At 37.5% G+C, this 25,044-nt stretch overlaps 1 protein-coding gene across 3 annotated transcripts in view; it reads right to left on the bottom strand.

The window, feature by feature from the left end:
* The window catches only part of PARD3B (par-3 family cell polarity regulator beta), a 391,488-nt gene that overhangs the window by 214,319 nt on the left and 152,125 nt on the right, over window positions 1-25,044 (bottom strand). For all 3 annotated transcript variants that reach the window (XM_031505387.2, XM_077785113.1, XM_077785112.1), the window contains exons 5-6: window positions 13,013-13,104; window positions 3,010-3,096 (exon numbers count right to left, since the gene is read on the bottom strand). In XM_031505387.2, the coding sequence (XP_031361247.2) occupies window positions 3,010-3,096; window positions 13,013-13,104 (179 nt within the window). The remainder of the gene's footprint in view (window positions 1-3,009; window positions 3,097-13,012; window positions 13,105-25,044) is intronic.

Here is a 25,044-nt window from a genome sequence, read left to right as displayed (position 1 = left end):
CAACACCCAACCTGTCTGTTAACAAGGTAAGGGCAAGTGAAAACGGAGGGGCAACACAGAATAATACAAGTGAGCCAGGGTGGGTGGTGCAAAATTCCAGTGCTGATAACTCTGCTGGGAATGCTAGGCTAATCCTGACCTACATAGAACATTGCTGTATTGCAAACTATAACTCAACATAGCTATATCCAATGATACCACTACAGTCTCCAAAAAATCCTGACAACCGTGAGTTTGTGAAGAACTTCTATAATCAATCTTTGTCCACTAAATTTCCATACCACTTCAGCATCAAAGATGATCATCAAGGATGACCTTTAGAGACCATTTTCTATTGGTTATACCCCATAAAATATTGATGTGCAATTTTCAACATGCCAGCACTCCAATCACAAAACAGAAGTCCTGAATTTTTGTCTTAGATTCCTGACTGCCCCTCATATCTAAGTCCATTCAACAGATTCACAGTACACCATTAACTAATTCAAGTGACACTATATTCACTGAGCATCTGATTTTAGATTTACTGTGTAAGAACATTAAAATATTTGTACTTCTGTCCAATCAATTACCAAGTGAAAAAATGGTTCCTAATGAATATTAGTTCTTTGAAGTATCTAACATAAAAAAGAGATTTAACAGCGTAAATATTCTCTTGCAACAAGTGTTATCCTTCCCAAAGGAGTAAAACAGGTAGTTGTGGTGAGGGGCCACAGCCCTTTTGATGACATCCAACTAGTGGCAATCAAAAACCTTAACCCTAAGAACTAACTAAATACAACTATGCTAAAATTCAACCAATAAAAGTACAGAAATAAACAAAATTATAAATTAAGTTGGTTGCTCACTAATCCTGTGTGCTTGGATGCTGCATTCACATATGTAGTAGGATTGCTTACTTGTCTGAACCTTGTGTGTGCTGTACTGCTCATGTGCCTTGAGTTACATAGACTGAGGCAATTTGAATTAATTCCTCCATAACTTTCTTCCGCAGCCTAAATTTTAGCATTTTAATGCACTATTAAATTTTAATTTCCTGGTTTTAATGATATTTAAGTGCAAAAGAAAGGGGGGAAATTATTTCTATTACTTTTGTAGTTCCTGTATAAACTAAAACTTTGTAAATTACTATGATGTTTTAATGATCTGTAGAAAAACTTTGGCCTGCAGCAGCACTGTGCTGAAGCCAGCATTACCTTATTAGAAGATAACTTTACAATTGAAATTCCAGACCCAGCTAGTCATGGCTAGCATGTCCTCATAAATTTGATCATGTCATCAAAAGAAATAAAAGATGCTCTTCTGTACTTTCTCATGTTATGATGTGTTATGATTTATACTCATAGTATAGTCTCAGGCTAGATGAAAAAAGAGGGTCAAGCCATTTAAGTCAGCCCAGTGACTGACTTAAACAAGTCAGTTTAAGGTATCAGTACAGTTCTGCCAAGAACTGTCTTAAATGTAAAGACAACTACCTAAACAACCAGTAGCTCATCTGTCAAAGACCCACTCTATTTCAGCAGATCCCCAAATGCATTTGTAATTAAGGACATATTAACATGAATACAGTGTAGACCAAGGAACAATTCTTCTTGCAGGTCTTTAAAAGCTGCTCTCACAGTGATACTTGAGTACAAAACTGCATTTCAGTCACAACAATAACTGATTTTAATAGCTTTCAATTTCATCAGAATTGTTTTACTGAAAGATCTTGAAATACAGTGTACGCACTACAACCTTTATGGCATGCTTATATCAAAGAGCTCCAGCCTGCATTTCAGAATGGGCAACAAACACAAGTGGCTTTTTCAAGACAAATAGGCAGCCCACAAAGCCAAGGACACAACTTGGATCTCTGACAGCTGCCATTGAAGACCAACTTTCTTCTTGAGACAGTGATGCCATTTTTACAGGCAGCAGATGGACATCTATTTTCCCTATTGGTAAATAAAACAACCTGAATTAATTTGGGTCCACTTACAAATTCAGATCTTGCCAAGTAAACAGACCTTTACAAGGTAATTCAATCCTTCACATTCTCTTTCCTACATGAAAGATGACAAGTAAAGAAACATTTAAGAATTAGACCATTTTTACTTTTGCAATAATTGGCTTTGTGTAACAGGCAGCCATTTTACTATAAAGCAGTGTCATTTATGGCTCTGGCAATTTCCCATCTCTTATTCACGGCTGCCACTGTCAAATTAACTCTCTGGCTAAGCCTCTGTATGTCAAATTTCAGCCTAGGTTTTTTTTTTTAACACATCCTAGTTACATAGCTTGGAAAACAGCTATAATGAAAATGCTGACGCAGTCTTAACTACAGCACATCAATATGAGCACACTGCTATAACAGGCTTTTGTGATCTCGATGGACTTTGTTAAATCATTTATAATTAAAGTAATTGTATTGTGACAAAGAAAGGTTCATGGTATAGAGCACCTTTTATAAATGCTATGCAATCAAATCTGAAAGATGGCTTGAAAAATATGAGGTATGAGGAGGCAGGCAATTTCTTTGACTCTTCTTGTCTGGTATGTCACTAAGGAAGAGACTATGCAGAAATAGTCAATTAGGAAACAAAATAAAACAACAAGCAAAATCAAACAAGTCCACAATGGCACAAGAAAACCAACCCAACACCATACAAAACTATTGAGTCCAGTTAACCATTCAGAGAATAAAACCAGAGACAATTAAAAGGGCATATATGAACAAAGATGTTAGTACTGACTGAAAATAGCTGGACATCGACTTCATGCCATGATCTAGTTGACAAGATGGAGATCAGTCAAAGGTTGGACTCAAGCATTTTTGAGGTCTTTTCCAACCTAAACGAGTCTATGTTTGCCTTATACAGAACTTGGACTAATAAATATATTCTGGTAATGGAAGAGTGTCATAGACCAATTTTTGTTTTCCTTTAGGTAAATAGTAGGCATTTTAAGATAAGCACAATTGAAATCCTTTCATTATATACTTCTTGAGCAATGCAGAAAATATCTTACCTTCCACTCAAGGATGAAAAGAAGGGCACTACATGTATTCCCAAGGGTCCACCTTCCCCAGAAATCTCCACTGTTTTTGTCATTTCACTGAAAAAGATCATATGGTAACAAATCTAATAAGCTTATTCAGAGAATTCTCTGTATTATAAACAAATTCCTGATTGACCAGACAGCAGAAAGCGTAGAAAAAATATCTGACTCAGAGCTCACTAATATATGAAAATAAAATGAAAAGCAAAACAGCCATGAAATGCTTGAATTGTTTTAGATTAGCATTTGTGTTTTTAAAAGGAAAGGAAATCAAACACTAGACATTTTCCTAAGTTAACCTTCAAGTAAATTAATTAGAATATTAAAGAATAAGCTTTTAAGTGAGGAGAGACTTAATCATAAAAAAAAGCAGAGGCGAAAATTATTTTACATGTTCTTAATTTAAGCTCCATGTGAGTTGCTTCAATTTTCCCATGTGGCCACATTATAAACACAAAGATCACACAGAAAGGACACTGAGACTTTCAAGTCAAATCTTATTTAAGTATACTGATTTCTTCCCTCAGTTGCTTACAACCTGTCTGGCAAACAAAGAATAAAACAATTTGTGATCAGTACTGCAACTCAGCTCATTTTGTCAAGAAGTTTCCTTCCTCAAACACTGTTATTAAAAACCTCTGTATTATCTCTGACAGACTTATGCTGTTTCATGGCATGTGCTGTTTCACTTCCTATTGACTATCTTACACTGTCAGCCTTACAGTGACCTTAACTCTATTCTGGGTGACCATGACTTGAAAATGAAGGTACTTGAACTGGCTAGAATCTTAAAAAAAATTAGCAATGTCTGTATTTCAGCAGACCTTGTTCCTTCATTCCATAATAGTGTCCATCTTCCAAAATATTCCCTCCCCAGCTGTGAGCTGTGTGTGCCTGCCAATCCTACAGTGTGCCATTTGGTTCAGTGTCATGTGTGCTACAGAACACATGAAACTGAACCAAATGGCCTCTTCAGATACTGGCCTGAGGTAAAGATTCAGTCTAACTGATCAAGTGCAGACAGCTAGAGAGAAAGAGACTCCTGGTTGTTCCCTGTGCACAACTGGAGAGCACACGTTTGCTAGATAAAATGACCAAGCCAACTCTTCACTACCACTCTGCCCTCCCCACCTCAGATGATTTTTCCCTAGTACCACACCTTCCTCTGGCACCAGCTGACTGATTTGGCTGACACATGGTCTTAAGATAATTTGATTTGATGCAAGAATCAGTAAAAATGTACAGAAACCCATCAAGAATCTGTGATTGCCCTTGAAGTGGCAGCAGTTACACCACATTAGGCACAACATGAACCCACATGGCATAGCTAAGCCCACTCACAAGGAGCACAATTACTGCAAATGACTAGACAAAATCTGGCATTGCTTCCTAGTAATATGGGAATTTTTTGTTGTTGTAGTTATGAAACTTTATCCAGTTGCACAATGATTAATGAGAAGCAATTTGCCCTAAATACAACAATTCATAGCTTGATCGGCTAAATATAGAATAAGTCTGAAATACAAGTTTATACATTTTATTTATTTTTAATTAGGGGACAGAGTGAGCTTTGGGGAGCTTTTTTTTTTTTTTTGTAAACAGATCTTCCAAAAATGTTGTCACTGTAATGAATTTATGTTCTCTAGATATTAAATGGAAAGACCCTTAACAACAAACCACCACTGATCCCAACGTAACAGATTTTCATGTTACTGTATTTATAAAACACACACCATCAACAGGCATTTGTGGATTTTTCTTTCCTGTATTCACCAGCTTCATTAATCAGATGGGGAAATCCTGACAAAATCTTCCTGTAAGATTTTTAAATACATTTTTTTCTGGTGAACCAGGTTAGAAAAGCTAATCAGTGTGGTTGCCAAAAACCTCAACAATGCATCCATAGGAAATTAACTCCTCTTTCAGTTCCATCTTCTACTTCCTCCAATTCTCTTAAGACACAAAGAAAGATAATTAAAGGGCTACTTTTATTGTCTTTTGAACTTCTACAGAATCAAAATGCTTAAGTAAATTAAGCAGCCAAGCCCTTTAGATTCAGAAAATAATCAGAAGTAGTGAATGGGCTTTCATTTCTACAGGGAAAATTTAAGTAAGTTACAGCTGTCCCCAAATAACCCTGTGTGTGCTCTAGGGAGGAGTTGTCTTCCTAAGCAACTGTAAGAAAGAGCAGAAATTTTTTTGAGGGCTATCATGACAGACAGGTGAGCTGTCATATTAAATCAACACACTTACAGTTAAAAGTAGGCTGGAAGCCAAAGAAAACATACAAACTTTTTTTAAAACTGAACATGAAATCTACACACTAAGAAAAATAGGCTTCCTTGTGAAAACAAATAGCCCACATGCACATTATATATTACTCTAAAAATTTTTGATACATCCTATAACTTATGGAAGTTCTAGAGCACTAAACATTCAGAATAAGAGCACACTCTTTATACATGTATTAAGAATTTTGGAATTATAATTTTAGTCACAAATCCATGATTCTAAATAGACTTCTTCTCAAACAAATAGTTACATCTAGTTACATCTGAGAAGAAAACAGCCTTTCACACCAACTTTCATGGACCTCTGAGGATATGTTATTTTTATATTATACCTATGAAAGCATGACAGTTAAAAATTTTAAAACCAGAACATCTGGGATTTGATTGGGGGTTTTTTTATTTGTTTAAGAACCTCAAAGATTAGAGATTCAGACATATTTGGTGTCATTCACTTGTTCTGTCCCTCATCGAGCAGGTTTAATCTGTCCACAAGGACAGCTGAACTCAGCACTGTACTATTTCATGCTGGCTTACAGTTTATACTGTACTGGAGAAAACATTCAGGAATAGAGCATGACTGAATGAGATTCTAAATAGGATGAGCTCTAAGAATACTAATTACTGAATTCCAAAGACCTGTGGGACACACAGGTGCTAGGACTCTTCAGTTTGACAGAGCTAGGTTAAAAAAATTAAAGAAGTAGGAGAAAGCAGAATTACTGTCTTACAGGTTGATAGCTGTGACAACAGACAATGTAATTTATAGATTTTTTTGCAATATTCAACACATTTTAAAAACACACAAACACCTAAATAGGAAAAAAAAAAATCCAGAAGTTGGCAACCTACTTGTGACCTACTGCCCTTTGAAATCTCCCCTACAGATCTTAAACGCCTTTTGCAGTAAAAGGAAGCACAAGTCTAGACCATTAAATCAGTATAAAAGACCTGGAGTAAAATTCCAAGCTGGGGATGAGAGGCTGGCAGCATCAGTGAGCAATGCACAGAGAGTGCCTCAGTAGGCTGAGTATCTCCTGCTTGTTCTTCAAGAAGCAGATAGAACTCCTACCTCAGGAAATCCTGTCCTAACTGAACTTGGAACCAGTCTCTATGGAATACATAGAGATATATTCTTACAGCAGTTAAAAAGACTGAACTTTTAAAAAACCCTTATGTCAGTGAAATTTCTCTGAAGTACAAGATCCACCCCAACCAGAAACACAGCACTCAGGCTTCTTCCAATACTGGCACCTCCCTTCCCCTTGCTGCACCGAAGCTACCTCTGGTCTCACTCAGGGGAGAACACCTGTCCAGCATGACCTGATCCAAGATGCTGTACTATTGATTTTTAACCTGAAGAGGCTGTCATCATGTACTATTTAAATTCTTCTTTGTTTGATATTATTGATTTCTGACAGATTCTTGACCATCTATCACATTTGTCAACAAGGCTTGCCATGCATATTATTAAAAATGCTGATAAGTACTGTTCAGCAAAGAGATAGAGAAGGTGTACATGAGTAGTGAGCATGCACAGCGTTGGCAACATGGAAAGCAACGTTTAAATGGAGTGCTGCACATTTAGTGGTCACATCTAATTGTGAATCAATCTGATCCTCAGATTTGCAGTGTCCTGACTGTGGAATACTATGGCTCACTCTCCTGAAACCTGTATTAAGAACTAGCAGTGAGTTACACAAAGGGAAAGATCTATTTGCTGAAAGCTTCTCTGCAAACAACACAAGAACACTGAAGAACCCATCCCAACACTGAGCACACAGATGCTTAAAAGGGAACCCTCTCCAGAAATGAATGTTACGTGTTGTTGCAGCAGGACTGAGTTCACTGAAGTGCTTTGACCTTCCCCAGCTACAAATGCTTGATAGGATTGCTCTTGGAGAATGTAGTAGACACAGCCTAAAGCAGATTAATTGTTTTGCAACACAGTGAAGACAGTACATCAGAAAAGCTGCTTACTGCACGGGTTACTGGGCAAAACTTGTCATCATGCGTATGTCACAAGAACCTACTGCTTGAGTAAACACAATGTATTTACCATTCCAGTGGCATTTTCCTTTGCAATATTAGTCATATTCAACACTTTATCGAGTGTTTTTAAGAAAATATACAGATTAGTAAGATGCCATATCTGAAAAAAATCTTCTAGTGCAGAATGTCAATGTTTCCCTTGCAAACAGAAAAGCACAGCTGATATTCTGAACATGCTGCGTGGTGTTTTTATTGACCACAGCCAAGTAAAAGGCAAATTAAATGTCAGTCAGATGTAGAGAGCTCATGGATGCAATTATTTATTAAGCTGCATCTCCTTGCTTGTTTTTCACTTGCACCTCCAGTTCCATGCCTCTTCCTCCAATGCTGCCATTCCAGAAGAGAGAGTATTCATCAACAAAAGGTGTTGATGTTTGGTAGAGAGCAAAGGCCCAGAGGGCATGTCAAATTTCTATAGGGCATTTTAAAGAGGAAGCATGCACAGATTTATCCAAATAAAGAGGCAGATGACTCTGCCATGTACTTTTTTCACATACTCAACCAATACAGTTACCGATGATAAAAAAGTATTTGTCCCCATTCATTAAGAGAAGGCTTCCAGAGCAGTCAGCTAAACTAAACCTTCCCATCCACCTCCTACACCTTTTCCACATATTTCCTTCTCTGTTTTCAACTAGGTGCTCAAACCTTTGATTAAAATGTCTTCAAAGTCCTGAAGAAGGAGCTGGAACTCAAGATGTTACATAGTGTGAACACACTCGAATGACGAAAATCAGAACAATATTTAAATAGGGCTATAAAGCACCCTACAAGGAGGAGAAACAGCAACTCAGTGTGCAGGCAAGGGTAAATTTTCCAGGTACAGGTAGGCAAACTGATCACTCTTTTATAAGAGACAGGAATGAAGCAGCTGCTCCATTCTACACAGCACTAAACAAACTATCCACAAAGTTCAAATATTTACTATGAAATAATGTCACAATCTCCCAGTTTCAGGTTTGAAGAGGAAACAAATCAAGCAATAAATTTTTCTTCATTAATCTAGTTATTCCAAACTTTTTTTTCCCACATTAAAATTAGTTAGTTCTCACAAGATTAACTCTGAAGTTCTAGAGAGAAATCAGCCTGCAAGCACTGGGGCTTTGTGTCTTTTTTCCTTTAAATCAAATGGTTTCAATTCTCTTTTGTTAGACTAATGAAAGACACAGTAGGTTAAAAATAGGAAAACACAGAGAAGGAAAAAAATGCTTCAGCTACACTTTAATTATGTATCTACAGTGCTTAAACCAAGGAACTGACCCTGACCTCTGCTAAAAAGAAGTGGGAAGACAGTAAAAGCGAACATAATGAAAACACATAATGAATTATCTATGCATAAATTACCCTTTGCGTTCCAAGTAATCCACTGCTATTAAGCTAAACATCCACTTCCAAGCAGATTCGTGTTTACTGTTCCTTAACACAGTCATTTTTACTGAGAAAAGCAAGCTTTTCAAAACCAATATTCCCACGTACAGTGTACTAAGGAATTCAGTGCTAGAAGTTGTGACAAGTATCTACCTGACCATCTATAGAGAGTACCAAAACCTTGTTATTACTATGAAAATCTTTCAAACCCAGTATGGAACATGAAAAAAGGCACAGAGAAATACAACATTTTATACACTGATGGCATTAGCTTGGCTTCCTTTACCCTGAACATCATCTTTACTTGCAAATAAACAACAAAAAAGCCACCTTCAGAATTTACAAGAGCATTGTCATTATTTATTCAATTGAAAAACATTCCAGTGACCCAATGTTTTAAGTCTCTCCTGTAGTAAAGTTCAACTCTCAAAATGCCAAATTAAGATTTTCAGACTCCCAAGGGATACAGTCCTGAAAAGTTTCCCAGTACTTCTGCAGTGAAGTGCTTTAAGAGAATCCAAGCAAAGGGGCTTCCCATTAACTTCTAAGTAGAGGAGCCAAAATCCCTCCATACTGACATTCACTCCATGTGCAACTGATTTCCCCTACTTAAACCAGTGAACTGACTTTCTTTAGATCAAACAGTTTTCCTTCTTGAGTGAGGAATATAAAACATTCCAAGCCTGGATCTTAAAGTTCAACTGACTAGGCTTCTCTATCATGAAATATTAATCATAGTACTCTTTCTCTGCTTCCCTCTGAAAAACCCATTATTGGCTGCAGTTAGAAAGGGACTCTGACCTCAGACAGACTGGTGCTCTGATGAGAAGGCCCAGATCATTTCTCAGGTGGCAAGCTGCTGTTTTGCTCAAGCATTATAGGCCTTAAAGCTTACTAAACCCAGTGACAGGAAGGAAAGCAGGGAAAGCAACAGAGCCAGTAGTAGTCTTTTTTCTTCCATAGCCTTTTGTCCACAGCATGGAGTAGCTCACAATTAGGCTGAAATATTATCTTTATTAACATCTCTTGATGTGGTTTATTTAGATGAAGGGTTAATGACCTGGTAGTCCCTCATGGTCCTAACAACTTTAAAATTCAACAAGAAAAATACCTGAAAAAATCAGAATTTTGAGTAACATTTTCTTTCAGAAAGGAGATCAATTAGATATTAAGCTGCTTGTTTTACTGCTTGTGGAAAAAGTAGTTTTATTATTTTATTAATAAAACCTTCCTTACATTCAATCAAATAAAGATAATTGAGACAGACAGATGGTCTCTAGTGACTCATTATTTCCCTTTATAAACCTTCTAATCCTAATGAAAACACTTTTGGAAAAACAGTTTAAAAAACTTGAATTAGAAGAAGAAAGCCAAGTAAAAATCAAATCATGGCTATAAAATTTAAATTCTTTGAAATTCCTGTGAATTTCACAGAGCCACAAAATACCTTTGCTTTACAAAATACTGCATTCAGAACTTCTCTCATGTTCACTGTTTGAAGAAAGTGGAATATTTTACAATTACTCCAATATAATTCACAATTTTCATGAGAAATTCCTCATAGTACCCATCTCAATTCTTGCAGGTAAAACAGTGTTTTTCAAAATCCCCTCGGGACACAGGAACCACAAACAATGCATATTTTGGTAAAGTATGTGTCTATGAAGAACTGCTACTTCCTCTCCATTTTGTTTTGATTTCTATTTGCTTGGCTGGCTTTGGTCAATATTTTTCAGACAATGCAATCGCAATCAAAATTTTTTTATTTGCTAAAAAAAAAGAAAAAAAAAAACTATTACCAATGCAAAAGGATTCTTGGGAATACCCTGTTCTGGCCGGTGTTCCCTTTGCTCTCTACCTGTTCAACACTTACTTGATTGCTATTCTGGCATCATTCAAGTGGGTCCCAATCTATATTCTTCATCACTTTTCCTTTCATGTTCCTATGTCAAGGCAGTTTGCAGAATTCAGCAAAAATTGTAAGAGATCTACAGAAACCTAAGCTGATTCTTGTCTAGTTTGTGACAGAGAAGACCTGGCCACTTCCGAAAATTGAATACCTCGGAGACATATCACAAGAGGTTTTGCCATTGTCTGTGTTTCCAAAAGCCACTGAATTATGAAGCAAACAAGTAACATAACCTTCTTCTGAAGAATCCCAAATACAAGCAATGAATTGTTTTAACTTGATAAACAATAATATGCTCTCAGAAAATTCCTAAGAGGACTTAGGTAGCCTAAAACACCCTAGTAAAGGCATAAGGAAAACAGTAAATATGAACAGAATGTGCACAGAGCTTGATTAATCCCCGTTACAAATTAACGGATCAAGAGACAAATGAGTGCATATATTTGGTGATGCATAATAATTAACTCAGGTGAAACAAGCTGTAGAAATCTTCAGCAACATTCCACGAACAGAAAATACGCATTAGTGACTGAACTAAGTTCTATACCTGCATGATGAACACTAATCAGCAGGCATGTAACTTAGAGGCCCAGCAGGTGCAGGAAAAGCTGGAAAAGCACTCCAGCTCCTTTTCATTATGACACCATTCTAAAAATACGCATCAGTATCGGCAGGCAGGAGAAGGAATTACAAAATGGCATAGGAACTGGGTGACAAGGAGGCCTTCAGAGGGAGCAACAACCCAGAGAAATTGAGTTGAAAAACACAACTATACCAAGATGATAAAAGTGCCCATAAAACTACTGAAATCATAACTCAAAGAACAAGAAAAACTGAGAAATTAATTCCCTTAAGAGGAAAAGACAAGTTTTTGATATGCTCTGAAAGGAAAGGTGATCCTTCTCCACAAATCCTGGCATGGCCCAGACCACCAGCAATGTTCGAGTCCCTGCTCTTGCAAAATTCCCCACAGGCATATGGGGTACATATTCATGCCTCTTTCACAGACTCCATGTAGCTAAAATGGGAATGTTAAGACTTGTTTTTTTCTCAGCTATTTGCAAGGATAAATGTTCTAAGCTTAAGGCATGTAGATACTGTTTATTTCATGAGTTTTATCTTATACTGTTTTGACAAACAACTGTAAGCTGCAGAATTATAGCAAATTACTATCTGCCATCATTAAAATTGAAGCAGATTAATTTTTCACATTTTAGCTGTCACGTAGAAGTTTGTCATATAACACTTCTTAATTTAATTATCCTATGTGCTATATATATCTCAAGAGTTCTACAACAAACACAAGGTACTGGACAAAGTACTGAATTCCTCTACCTACTCAGAAAGGTGACTTCAGCATAACCTGAATCACCAGTCAAAACTGAAATTTAAGCTTATGATGAGACAGGAAAACAGCAGCATGAAAACACTCCACCACTGAGGATCTGACCAACTTACTCTCTGAAACTATGGCACCCTGGCTTGATAATTCGGTGTAACAAATGCTATCTACAAAATCATTATTTTTTGAATTTCATTTCAGCCATGTAGAATTTTCCCTTTGATTTCAGGAGTGATAAACATTGTTGCTCATTACTAAACCTCTTGAGAACACCTAATTTCCTCTCCTCTTGTTTCAGCTATGCAGCTCTCAAGTTTTACTCCACTGGTTTCCAATGAAGATTATGTATTTATCTAAGACAAAATTTAGACTGTTTAAAATAAGTTATTTCCCAACACATCAATGGAACCATGACTACATTCAGATACAACAGCACAGGCCACCACTGGTTTATTATAACTGAAGAGAAGAAAACTATTTATTGCACCTGGCTTCTTTAGTGAAGGAATGCACAGGGAAATATTGCAACTATTAGCAATCTGTGTATGAACACAGATATAAAATCTACTACAGAATATAGCAAAGTAATAATCTTACCACTCAATACTGAAGGTGACACTCAAAATGAAGGAGGTAATTTTAGGATTATATGGTTCAGATAAATAATTATTTATTGAGAGACAATATATGATTTATGAGCATTCTCTATCTTAAGGCAGGACTGAATAGAAACCAAAACCCAGATTTCCCCCTTACCTTTATACTATAAACAGCACAAAAAATCACTCATATTCATCAATGAGGGTAAGAGAATGTTGTGCTCAAACATGTGCTCTGGTATCAAATGCAATTTTAGGGTGGGAAAGGTGGGAAGAGGAAGAGAGCATGTTGATGAGAAGCACAGTGCAGCTGTGCACAGTGCACCAGAGGTGCAGCTGGAATGAGAAGTCAGTCTTGTGTTGCATAAATTCACAAATCACACTTGAGCCAGCACCAAACAGAAGATGTTCCTACCTGCTAGGGAGCCAAGCCCTCTGAGCCAACAGCAGTTCTGTGGGTCCAGTGAGGTTCATCTCTCCATCCTGAAAGGATGCCTGGGAAGCACCCTGTCGAGAGATTTCAAAGTGCATATTGAAACTGTGTACATAATTATGCATATAGAAAAATGCTGCATTTGTGTTTCTATGTCTGTATTTGGAAGAGAAAAATCAGTCATGAAATAACATCATCTCACTGATATTGAGGACTAAAAGACCCATTCCGGATGGATCATCTGTGGCACAGCATGTGGAGAAACAGGAGGGTATCTGAAGTCCTGCTCCTTGTGCCAGTCCCACCATCTTTCCATTGGAGAAGCTTAATGTTGTACTACTTAATGTTGTACTGCTTTACTTTCTTCTCTGCCTATCTAACCTGAATGCCATTCTCTCCCACTCTGAGCCACCTTCTTTCTCCCAAGAGATGACACAGACCTTGAGTAAACCAAACAGCTCTTTTTTTTATTCTATCCCTTGGCAGCGTTTATCTGGCAAAGACATACTTTCAGAGTAGCTTCCCAGAAAAAAAATTACACAGCCAATTGGATAATCGGACACAAAAATACAGTGCACACAGAGTCCAGACACCAATGCTAAATCTCTTGAAAACTATTTAACTTTCTTTTTGTGATCCTTGCACTCAATGTTTGCATTTTTTCATACTGGGAGAGGGAAATAGTCACCAATGAGATAAGACCACTGTCAGTAGGTGATGTATTAGCTTTAACATACTGTACTTCATCCCAACCTTATGGCAATAATGTAAACAGAGCAAAATCCATAACAAAGACCTTTTTTGGAGAGGTCACTTCTGTCAACCCTGCAACAGGAATAGAGCTGGAAGACATAAATCTTCAGCTGTCAACACACTAAGAGAATTCAATTCAGAGCCTGATCTTAACAAGATAAAGGCTAAAGTTAATAATTATTTTTTTGTTGTTGCAGTGGTACAGTTTTCCAGTGTATACACTTGCCCTATTAAGTTGTCTCAAGGCAAAAGGTAGGAATGCTATAAAATTAATTTCAAAGAACAAAGCCAACTAGATAGGTAATTTAATTTTCAATAAAAGTTCTACACTGGTTATTAGAAGTTTCAGCTTCTCTCAAAAGATGAGGTTCTAAAGGTTTGGCAGACTTATTTTTAGTTTATAAGTATGAAGAGAGTTGAGGGCAAGTGTGTGTTCAAAATCATGAGCAGCCTTTCAAGCAAACCCTTGAGATATACACCAAGCTGGACCCTTTTTGGTTCACATGGTGCTTCTAAACCCATAATACTGGTAGTGATGCTCTTTGTGTGTTAATTAGAGCAGAAGCCAATGGACTTGGCTTCAACTGCAAGACCAATAGAGTTCACTCAAAGTGAACTTCTGTCACTAATAAAAAACCACTTTTAAAAGCTGTGTATTGAGTATGTGCCATCTCTTCCAATCACTATTCACAGTGGAACCACATGTCAAGGAACAATTGTTATATGAAGTATATTCCATACTAATCTCATAAATCAAGAGTTTGACCTCAAGCAGCACATTACCAACAGAAATCAGACACACAGTCTTCCTATGTTAAAACTCCATAATGACAAAAGCATTTAAAAAAAGTCTTGGTAGCAGCAGATGTTGGAAGTAGACAAATCCTTTAACAATAATGATCCCAACAAAGCTAACCTCTGTTAGTCTGCCACTAAAAACACTGGTGCTACAAAGGCTCTTATTTACAGAAAGTTAAATACAGTCACGGCATGAGCAGATTCAGGGCTGTGATTAGCTAGACCTTTTTCTCCCAGATACTGGCTGCAACACAGTACATGACAGGACATGCTACTCATGCCTCAGAACTGTTTTGCCATCTGAAGCCTCCCTTGCAGTCTCCACGAGTGACATAATCTATGCTACTTCTCTGTTTCTGGATTTTTAGTTACTGCTGGTTTTGCTGCGGTGAGATTACATCCATGCTCGTCCCCTGTCTCCCACTTCTTGGGAAACAGATTTCCCAGCAATGATAAACACAGAGGTTCAGAACACATCTTGTATCTGTTGACTGATTCACAGATTTTTTTAACCAGAAATAAAAGAATTTTAATCAACAAGTATAATCTCACACTTCAATTCGCTGTATGGCACAGCACAACATTGCTAAGAGCACAGTTAACACTCCAAGATAAGAAAGAGGTACTTACAGAAAGATGGCAACAAACAGCTTTCTTTTCTGCTAAAGGCCAGACCAGGAGAAAGCATCTTGAAGCTTGATAAGAGGATTGTTATAGATACTAGAGGTATCAGACCTTTAGAAGAGGTCTTCAAAAACAGATTAATAAATATGTCTCATACGTTTCAAGGCATGATCATTTCAGTGCTGGAATATAATGGGGTAACTTTGTGAGGTACCTGATAGTCATACACATCCACATTTTCATCTTGCCACAAGATAAAACTTCTGTAAGGAATTACAGGATGAAGTTTGGAGCCCATAACACAGCTTATTTTTTTGGGGTTTTTTTAATGTGTCTCTTTTAGGTTGGTGTGTTTGTTTATTGTGGTGTGGGGGGTTTGCTTGTTTAAATTTAAGGGTAAAAGCTTCTAAAGAAAAGTTATCCTCTCCTGACTAGAGAGAAGTGTGCTGAAGGATTTCAGAAAAAGTTGTCAGAGGCCCCATCCTGCGCACCACTGCCTGTTTAGATTTGCAGGAGTACAGTGCTCCCACATATCACAGATTATCACATGCTCAAGTCAATAAACACAAAGCCAGATATATTTGAAGGCTTAACTGATCAAGGAAGCATGAATCATAACACCGACATTATAAGTGAGCTCTCTCAGAATGACATTAGAGCTCCAGTCACGTAACAATCACTATAAATGGACAAATTCCTTTCATACTTTAGCATTACACTAGAAGCACAGTAAATTTGAACAGATCATCTCCTGCCAAACAAGCAGAATAATAACAAACCAACACAGCACAATTAAAGACACTGTCAAAAGACAGTGATCCAATACAGAAAAAAATGCTCAATCTCTTATTCAATTTTTAAAGACTGATTGTCAGTTTCTCAATAGTAGCAGAATTAAGGACACTAACAAATCTTGACTCAAATTCAGCCAACACTGTAACAGATTTACAGTGACAGAATTGCAGTATTCACTTAGGACATAGGAATAAAATGCAAAACGGTGTAGTAAAAACAAAAGCCAAGGAAGCATATGCATCTTAGAACAGTGGAAGTTTTTTTATTTATTTACATAGGGATAATCTGAATTAAGCAATTCTTCTTAGTGCTACAAAAAGCATGTTCTTCAAAATAGGGGTAAGTAGAAAAGAGTGATTCTATTAAATAGCCCTCAGCAAACAACTGCAACCCAAATGCTAGGAAGAGTCTTGCATTCATTATGTGACGGCTCTCAAGTGAGGTAAATATGTACATGAGGCAGCAGGAGTGACAGAGTATGTACCAGTAGTGACATTTTCTACTTTGTGGACATCCACTCTTCTCAATTCAACAGTCAGCATGGGCATACGTTAGCCCCAGAAATAAACATGATGCAGTCACTTATGGTCTTATTGAGCTTAGGGAGTGTACCAAGTCTACGGTTGTCTTCCTTAATTTTTGAAAAGGCTTATTTCATAAAACCCACAAAATATTGTCGGGGAAAAGTTATAGTGGTGCTTTTGGACAGAGACATAAAAGTATCCATTTTTTGCTAGAAAAAGAGACAGCAAGAGAGAGAATTTTGACTGAAAATAGTCAAACCAATCATTTGTATTTGTATTACAAAGAATACAGCCCTGAGCAGCCAACACAGCAGTGGCTGCCCTGACATCCAGGCTGCCCACCAGTCCCACTGCTCTCTTTCCTCATTATCATTGCAACCCAAAAAATCTGGATTTCAGTATCTCCAAAAAAAAACGGCACTACATCCATTTGTTACCTAAACTCTGGCTAGAGGTAGTTTTGAATTCCATTTTAACTAAAAACAAATCTTTTGTTGAGGTTCTTCTGCAGCTGAAGTTTGCACATTCATGCAAGAGCAGACAATACCACCTAGCTGAGCAAGAAAACTTAAGAAATATTCACAGGTCACCAGTGGCTATAGAAGGGCCCTAAATCCTCAAGTCTGTCTGGTTGGCTCAGAACACAATTCATTCTTAAGACAAGTAAGATTCTGCGTAAAATTGCCAATACATCATTTTTAGGGAAGCTGTGTAGCAAAAACCATCCTATCTTCTTTGAAAAAAGCTTATTATACAACAACCAACATGAGAAAAATCTCAAAATAGGTAAGGTTAGAAAAAGAGGACTCTAAATAAAGAACTTGAGAAAACACTGAGTGCAGGATACTCTTAGAGTATAAAATTATCATCAAACACTAGCAATAAACTTGAAGGAAATAAGATCTATTAATAGAAGAAATACACACATATACTCAAATTAGGACTCAGTCTGGCATACCCAAGGGAAAATATCTTTATCTGAGACTTTCTTCTAATGACAAAGTTAAAAGTGAAAATGTATGTCTGAAGTTCCAGTTTCCAGTACTGTATTCCCTGAGGGCCTCAGCTCTTTAAAACAAAGGAAAAGTATCCAAATCAAAGAGCAGAAGGTCATGGAGCAGGGTGGCAGGCTGCTGAGCTCCCTCTCCCTACTTGGCCAACAGCTAAGTTTCTTCCAAGAAGGTTCAGTAAGAGTTCAGATCCCACCAACATAAACAGTGAGATGCAAGGAAACCTGGGGATGAAAGGGATGCTTATTTTACAAATGCAGGAAATGTCTCATCTACTGCTCTCACAACAGACAATTTTAATTACTGTATTTAAAAATTGAACATTTTTAGCAACACTTTCAGGATCATGTGAGCATTTCTGACAGCCAGAATGAGTTTAAAAAGCCATAGCACTATATTTAGCTCTAAAAATCAACACTTTCATAAATATTCCCAAACCAATTAGCCTGTGTTATGAAGTTGTTTACCTTTACCTAGAACAACAAATGCAATACCTGACATTGCATACAGAAGACCACATAACTCATGAAACACACACATAAAGAGCCCTTGTTGTTCTATAATAATATAACCAAGCACAGGTTAAATATGATAACCCTATCTGAACCAAAGTTAGATATAACTTGTTGTAATGCCCAGCAGTAACATTCTACACTGTTTTCAAGTTCTGGCCAACTGTACATGACTTTTTAGGCCCAAAAGGATTCTCTCTGTTGGAACAAAATGTAAGTTGCGTGTTCCTGAAATGGCTAAGAAACTTTGGTCAACCACAACAACCACCGCCCCTCATCATGATACTCAACAGCCTCAGTTTGCGAAAAGAAGAATGCAGCACACTACAAGCGTTCGAAATATTCCAGACTGAAAAGCAATATCTCTCTTTCTCCATTTAGCCTCAAATTCACAATGGGCCTAATTGAAGATGTAGCACTAAAACCCTTCAGAGAGAAAACATTTGTAGTATCTTTACAGAGTCAGATTGTCCCTAGAACAGGGAACAATCTGGCAAGGGAAATGCATAACAAGCTTCCAGTAAGCAGAGACCTGTACTATAACTGTAGCAGTAACACCTCTGTGTAGGAAAAAACTTTTGTAACTGAGGAATCTTAGTTTGGACTGGGACAGAATTAATTTTCTTCCTAGTACCTGGCACCATACTATGTTTGGGATTTAGTAAGAGAATAATGTCGATAAACTACTGATATTTTTGTTATTTCTGAGTAGTGGTAGCCCTAAGTCAAGGACTTCTCAGTTTCTCATGCCCTGCCAGAGAAAAGGTGCACCAGAAGCCATAAGGGAGCACAGCTGGGACAGCTGAAGGGATACTGAACAGCCTACAACATGGTGGCCAGGACAAACTGGGGGGAGCTGGCTGGGAAAGGCCAGTCACTACTCGTGATCAAGCTGAACATCAGTCAGTGGGTGGTGAGCAATTGTGTCAGGCATCACTTGTGTTTCTGGGTGTTGTTCACAGTCATTGGAGGATTAGGTATGAAGTTGGTGTCAACATCTGTATTTCATTTGCCCACCAACTCTTTCATTACCAACATAATAACAGACTAACTTCCAATCTTCCAGTCCACACAGCTTTATGTAATACCCAAAACCGCTTCCTAAAATATATGCAAGAATGTTTAGCATTGCAAAGGCATGCATAACAATGCCCCAAATAATTCCAGATTCATTTTTTAATTTAACATAGCTTTCCTTTTTTCCTTCTAAATAAGCATAATAAAATATAATTCACACTGTATTGCTAAAATCAATACATCAAGGATGGAAACCAAAGCAAAAGAGGCTAACAAAATGCTGCTAAACGGAAGGAAAAGTATTAATGTTTGTTGCTGTGTATTTCTTATTTTTCCAGTGGTCTGCTTGATTGAAATCACTGTGCCATAGAATGTGGGAAGTATTTCTAAACAGCTTACAATACTTCCATTTCACTTACTGATTAAACTACATCATCCTCTCAACTATTCAGAATGAAATTAATTTGAAATGGATAATTGATGCAATTGTGCCGTATCTACAAATGCAATTAATCACTTGCTAAAGATGATTTTTAGGCAGCCAACTATTATGAAAATAAAAATCACACAGCCTCTTTCAATCCTGTCAATTGAAATGTATTCAACTGGACTGGTTAAAGATATTTTTCAACATAAGAAGAGCTGTATGTCTTCAGATATTTTTAATAACATCCAAGTGGATTCATGTTTAATTAGCAGAGCACAAAGAAAAGCCATAATATAGTACGGCTTTTAGCAATTACATGACAGTTTCAGGAACCACAACAGCAATATTTTTCCCCTCAACTACCAATGGATTTCTTGAATATTATAGTGAGTTGTGATCTTGGCATTTGAAAGGTTATTTTAAACCAAGGGTATCAATAGACACTCTCCTGAGAATCAGACTGGAGTAAGAAATTATCCACCCAAACTGGTGGATTACATACTCTCTGTTCAGAGCAAACACTGAGCTGCCTGAAATCCCTGTCCCCAGCACGTCCAAGTCCTCTGGCTGAGCCGGCACTGAAGCAGATTCAGTATCACATGTGCAGTGCAAGGGAAGTGCTCAGCATCTTTAGGAACGGTGGGACAGGAACATCACGCACACACAGACACACATTTTCAAAGTTACTGCTCATGCTTAAGTTCAGTGGTCAATTTCCGTCAGAATAACATTCTCAGCAGCCCTGAGCCCATGACACCAGGGAAGGGTGCCCAGCTCCTGAGTTAAGCATGGGAGGCAACTTCATCTGCCCTCCTGATTACTACTGGCCCTAAGCCCATGACACCTTGGAGTCCCTGCCTTCTACATCAGGAAGATATTGTTACTATCAAGCACAGCTCCCAGGAAGCACCAGAATCAGCAGGAACCAAAACCAGGTTCTTCGGGGACACAAGTTACACCAGCCAGGTTCCCTCCTCTGCACTCCCACTGAGCTTTTCTGGATATGTTCAACTTCTGCATGTAAAACACACTTTGCCAAGGTTGACCTTCAAAATGCTCTCCCTGATCCTTCCTGCTATACCTACTCCCAGTTTGTTTCATCCTAATCATTCAAAAAATCTAGCTGAGGAGCATTGTCTGCTTGGAAAACGCTGTTTCCTGAAGTCCTACACAAACAGTAAGTTCTTCACTATTAAGAGCACCAATGATTATTTTAGGCCTGGGGATCAAAATTGTTACATATAATTTTGACAAGAGAACTCCAAGAATCCTCCTACAAAAAACTTCTCTATCACTGAGGAAAAAATTTTGCTAGTTATAAGAGTACTGGAGAATTCACATTTTCCTTGGCAGTTGTTTTGCATGGGTGAAGGAAAGGAAGAGATGCAGCTGGAGTGCCTAAGTACTTCAATTTGTGAAGGGCTGAAAGAAGAAGAAAAATGTAAAAAATACCCCAGTTAAAGGTCTTCAGAAGTAGCCTTTTGTACACATAAAATGCTGGACTTAGACCCAACAATTTCTAAGCTAAGGTGTGAGCAACACCTTTTTCAAAACACCAGAAAACTGCTTTGTAAAGCATTGATGGTATATTGATAAATATTAGGATTTGGCACCTCTATTGGCCAAGAACCTATTCTTAAAATAAATGGAAATGCTCCAGTAAGGGTGAAAAAAACCTCCAAACCAAACAACCCACACACACGAACACCAATCAAAAAACTACTGGAAACATAAGTAATATGGTATATGTTCACAACTTTTAGAAGCTGTCAATATTGGAATAATTATCTAAACGATGCAATTAACTGGCCAGCCATATAATCACTGGCACCTTTAAAAAGAGGATATGTTTATTAGCTCTCTCTCCATTTATCACAATGGTTTTAATTGCCTATGAGGTCTCTGCCTGCACTGCAAGCCTACAGAGACACCACAGAGCAATATCAGGAGAACTTTGTGCCTGAGTCTGTAGTATTTGCATCGCAGCAAGATTATTAATTTGAACTGAGCCATGCTTAGAGCACTTGAAATATTTTGGCTGACCTGCTATCTGCTAGGACATTAATATTTTTATTTTATTTACCTTGTGGTGTTTTTATTCTACTTTCATAATTTAAGGACTGTTGCTAAATTTACCGTCCAGAAATACATGGGTGGCCTTTTATTTATAAAGAATATTTAGCAGTGGTATCAACAGTGCAAGGCAGCGAAGAAGCAGGTGTTTCCAAGCTAAAATTTGTGATTTTTTTCAGTATCATCCATTTAGAGACTAAAATATGTATTTTAAAAAGGTGCACAAACTTTGGACATCTGAGTTACTATATAAATTATCTGTAAGCAATTATTCCCATGGCAACAAGCATCATTTAAAAGTGCACTATCATTAGCTCCACAAATGCACACTAGTCCCTTATTTTGGTTGGAAACCACCAGTGGGCAATTAATATTCAAAAAAGTAAGAAAGAAATTAATGTTTCTACATGGAAATGTACCAAATTTTCTCAGGCCAAGAGAACACCAGCATGACCTTTCCTAGTTTGACTCACTGCTTGGAACGCCCCAAGATCTTTAATTGACAAAACATTTTACAAGAGATTTGCAAACTACAAAGCTGCATTTTGACTAATTTCTTCTTTGTTTAGAGAGAAGCTGCTTGTTTTCCTTTTTTAAAGTAAAGAAAAAAAATATCTTAACCCACTATGCATTACATCAGGATAACTTATTCATAATAGTACTTAGAGGACATCTAAATCTTATCTAGAAAGTATTATGTATGATGCCACATCCCTATTTCTCCCACAAATAAAATTTGAATTTTGTTCCCACCACATAAAGATACTAATTCTGAACACTTAAAAAAAATCCCACAAACCTAATTCTCAATAAAGGAAACTTTACAAATGTAACTGAATCACTGAATCAAAACTTTCTGCTTTTGTTACAACACTATGCCCTCAATATTATCTGAAAGGCTTCTAAAAAAATGTGTATTACCTAAGAGCTCAATGTACAAGTGATACTGTAACCCTGCATCTCTACTCCTTGCAATAAATTCACCTGTTTTTTCATCAAAATTAAATTACACATGTGTTCACCACCACCAATGATAGTGGGGGTTTCCAAAATTTAAAAATCAAATCCATTTTCAAAGTTAAAAAGGGTCTTCATTAAAGACTGCATTTGATACTTTGCTGTTAATTCTCTTTATTAATGGCATGTATAGTGAGATGCCTTAAACATGCTAGGTTGATCAGCAGGAATCCATAGATCCATTGATTCTGTAACAGCAAGGACAACCACATGGTTCCCATCAGCCTACCAAGCACTGCTCACAGCCTGCCAGAGCCAATGTTAAGCTTTGACTTGGATCAGAAATTGGCACTCATTGCTTTGAAACAGTCACATCAGTAAGATGCTGCAAGGGTATAAGAATGCTTTTTCTCTTACTTCAACAGCTGCAGCCATAGCTATATTTAAGCCAAGAAGATAGTCACCTCAGTAATCAGCATGAGAGGAAAATATGAAAAAGACTGCCCCATCTTCTCAGACATGCCTTTTTGTAACACCCCACTCCTTGGGGATAGCTTGAGATAATCCCTGTACCAGTAATCCCTGGGTCACACACCCAAAGACCACTACAAATCCAGTCCACCTGGCCACCTCTTCCAAGAGACAGAGCTGTGCTACAGAATGCTACAGCATGGTGCCTTGGCTGGGGTACTGCTCTGCTCTTGCTGATCTGCATTTGCCCTGTGCATTATGTATTATTATTACAGGGCATTATGTTAAGTTTTCCTCAGTGTGCAATGTATGTTAGTAATTGCTAGTTACGTTACCTCTATTCCTCATATGGGATTATCACAGTGGAGCAACAGCACTGATTAATCAATTAGCATGGATTCATTAGAGATGAACGATAGGGCAATGTAATTGTGTTTACTGAACAATGGATGACAGTGTGCTTAAAGCCCAGGATTTCTAATAATGATATATACATAACATCATGAATATTTAGAGCACCCTCACTGCAAAGCTAGACAACAATCAGGATGCGATTCTGTGTGCAAGTAATCCTGGAGCCTGAAGATTGCTTAGCTGGGAGAGCCACAAGACAGATGGCACACTTAGATGACTTTTTTTAGCTTTGACTAAATCTTTGTAGAACAGCTACAGCATTTCCTGTACTCCAGAATGCACAGGCACGTCTGCACAATACAGTGGCCAACACTATAATCAGTCAAAGCCCCAGGTGTCTCAGAAACATTAACCAAACCATATTAAGCATAAAAATATGAAAAAACTGGCAGAGTCCACTCTATGAAATAAACAGAAGCATACAAGTGTAACTTAAAACCTTTTCTGCAGATGTCTGAGGCGTACATCCCTTATTGTGTGACCTTGTCAATGGCTTAAGACTAAGCTTACAACAGCCATTAAAGAACATGAACACCAAACTCTCAGACATCTCTCAACATATAATTTGTGCCCTTTAGGTACTAATGCAATAGTAACAGGCCCTTCTGTCCAATGGTGGTATATAGACTCACCAGCAATTCACATGGATATCAAGAGATGGGACAACAATTAATTTCTTGACAATACAGTGCAAAGAAGAGATATTGAAATATAGTTTCTGCTGCACTCTGCCTGAATGGAAAAACACTAAAAAGGTATGTAAAATGTTTCAGGGGAAATACTTTGCTAAAAAGTTAAAGTAGAAAAACATGTTCTCTATTATATTCCAGGAAATCAGAAATCTTCACTAAAGTCCAATAGCTGGGTCCCATTAGAGGGTCAATCTACAGCATCACAAGGACCTGAATGCTCTCAGAGATCACTCATCCAGTATTTTCCCAAGATGCTTCCACACTGTCCCAGGGAACCACAGTCTGTGATTAGCATAGAGCTTCCTTAGGTTGGATGGCAGCCCTTGAATACAAGGTACTAAGAATTACATTGCCAGTTTAGATCAAAGGCACTTTCATTCCTGCAGGGAGTTAAGTATTCTTCCTTAACTCGATGGGCTGCAATTTTATTTACTTTGCAGAAGTTTCACATATTGAGTTAATTTAAAACTTACCAGTTCCTTCAGACTAAGGAACTTACTGAATCAGTGACTAACAGTATATTGTCCTGCAGACATCTTTATATTTAACCTACTAGAATTTATATCCTACTATCTCTGAAGCCTACCTATTGTAACTTTCCCAAAACCCTCTGATTTTAAAAATTCCCACACTTAGAGATGTTAAAGTCTCAAAAGAAACTTTCTATATTTATAAATACATATATAAAAATACACTTCTCTCTCTGTGTGTGCTCTCTGTGTGTGTGTGTGTACATAAGTGAATGATAAAGCTGTAGATGAAGTTCTTCCAAAAATCTTATCTGGTCACAAAGATAATATGGAGGTCTCCCAGTATATCTCAGTCCAGGAAGGAATTATTTTTAAAAATTCTCTCCTTGGCTCTGGTCATTCTACAAACCAAACTGCCAATCTTCATTTTCAACAAAACCTCCCCACCACTGTATCAAGAAAAATAAATGATGGCCT

Source organism: Lonchura striata, chromosome 8 (assembly GCF_046129695.1).
Source record: "Lonchura striata isolate bLonStr1 chromosome 8, bLonStr1.mat, whole genome shotgun sequence".
Lineage (NCBI taxonomy): Eukaryota > Metazoa > Chordata > Aves > Passeriformes > Estrildidae > Lonchura > Lonchura striata.
Note: the sequence above shows the minus strand (reverse complement) of the source record. Positions and strands in the feature narration are given on the sequence as shown.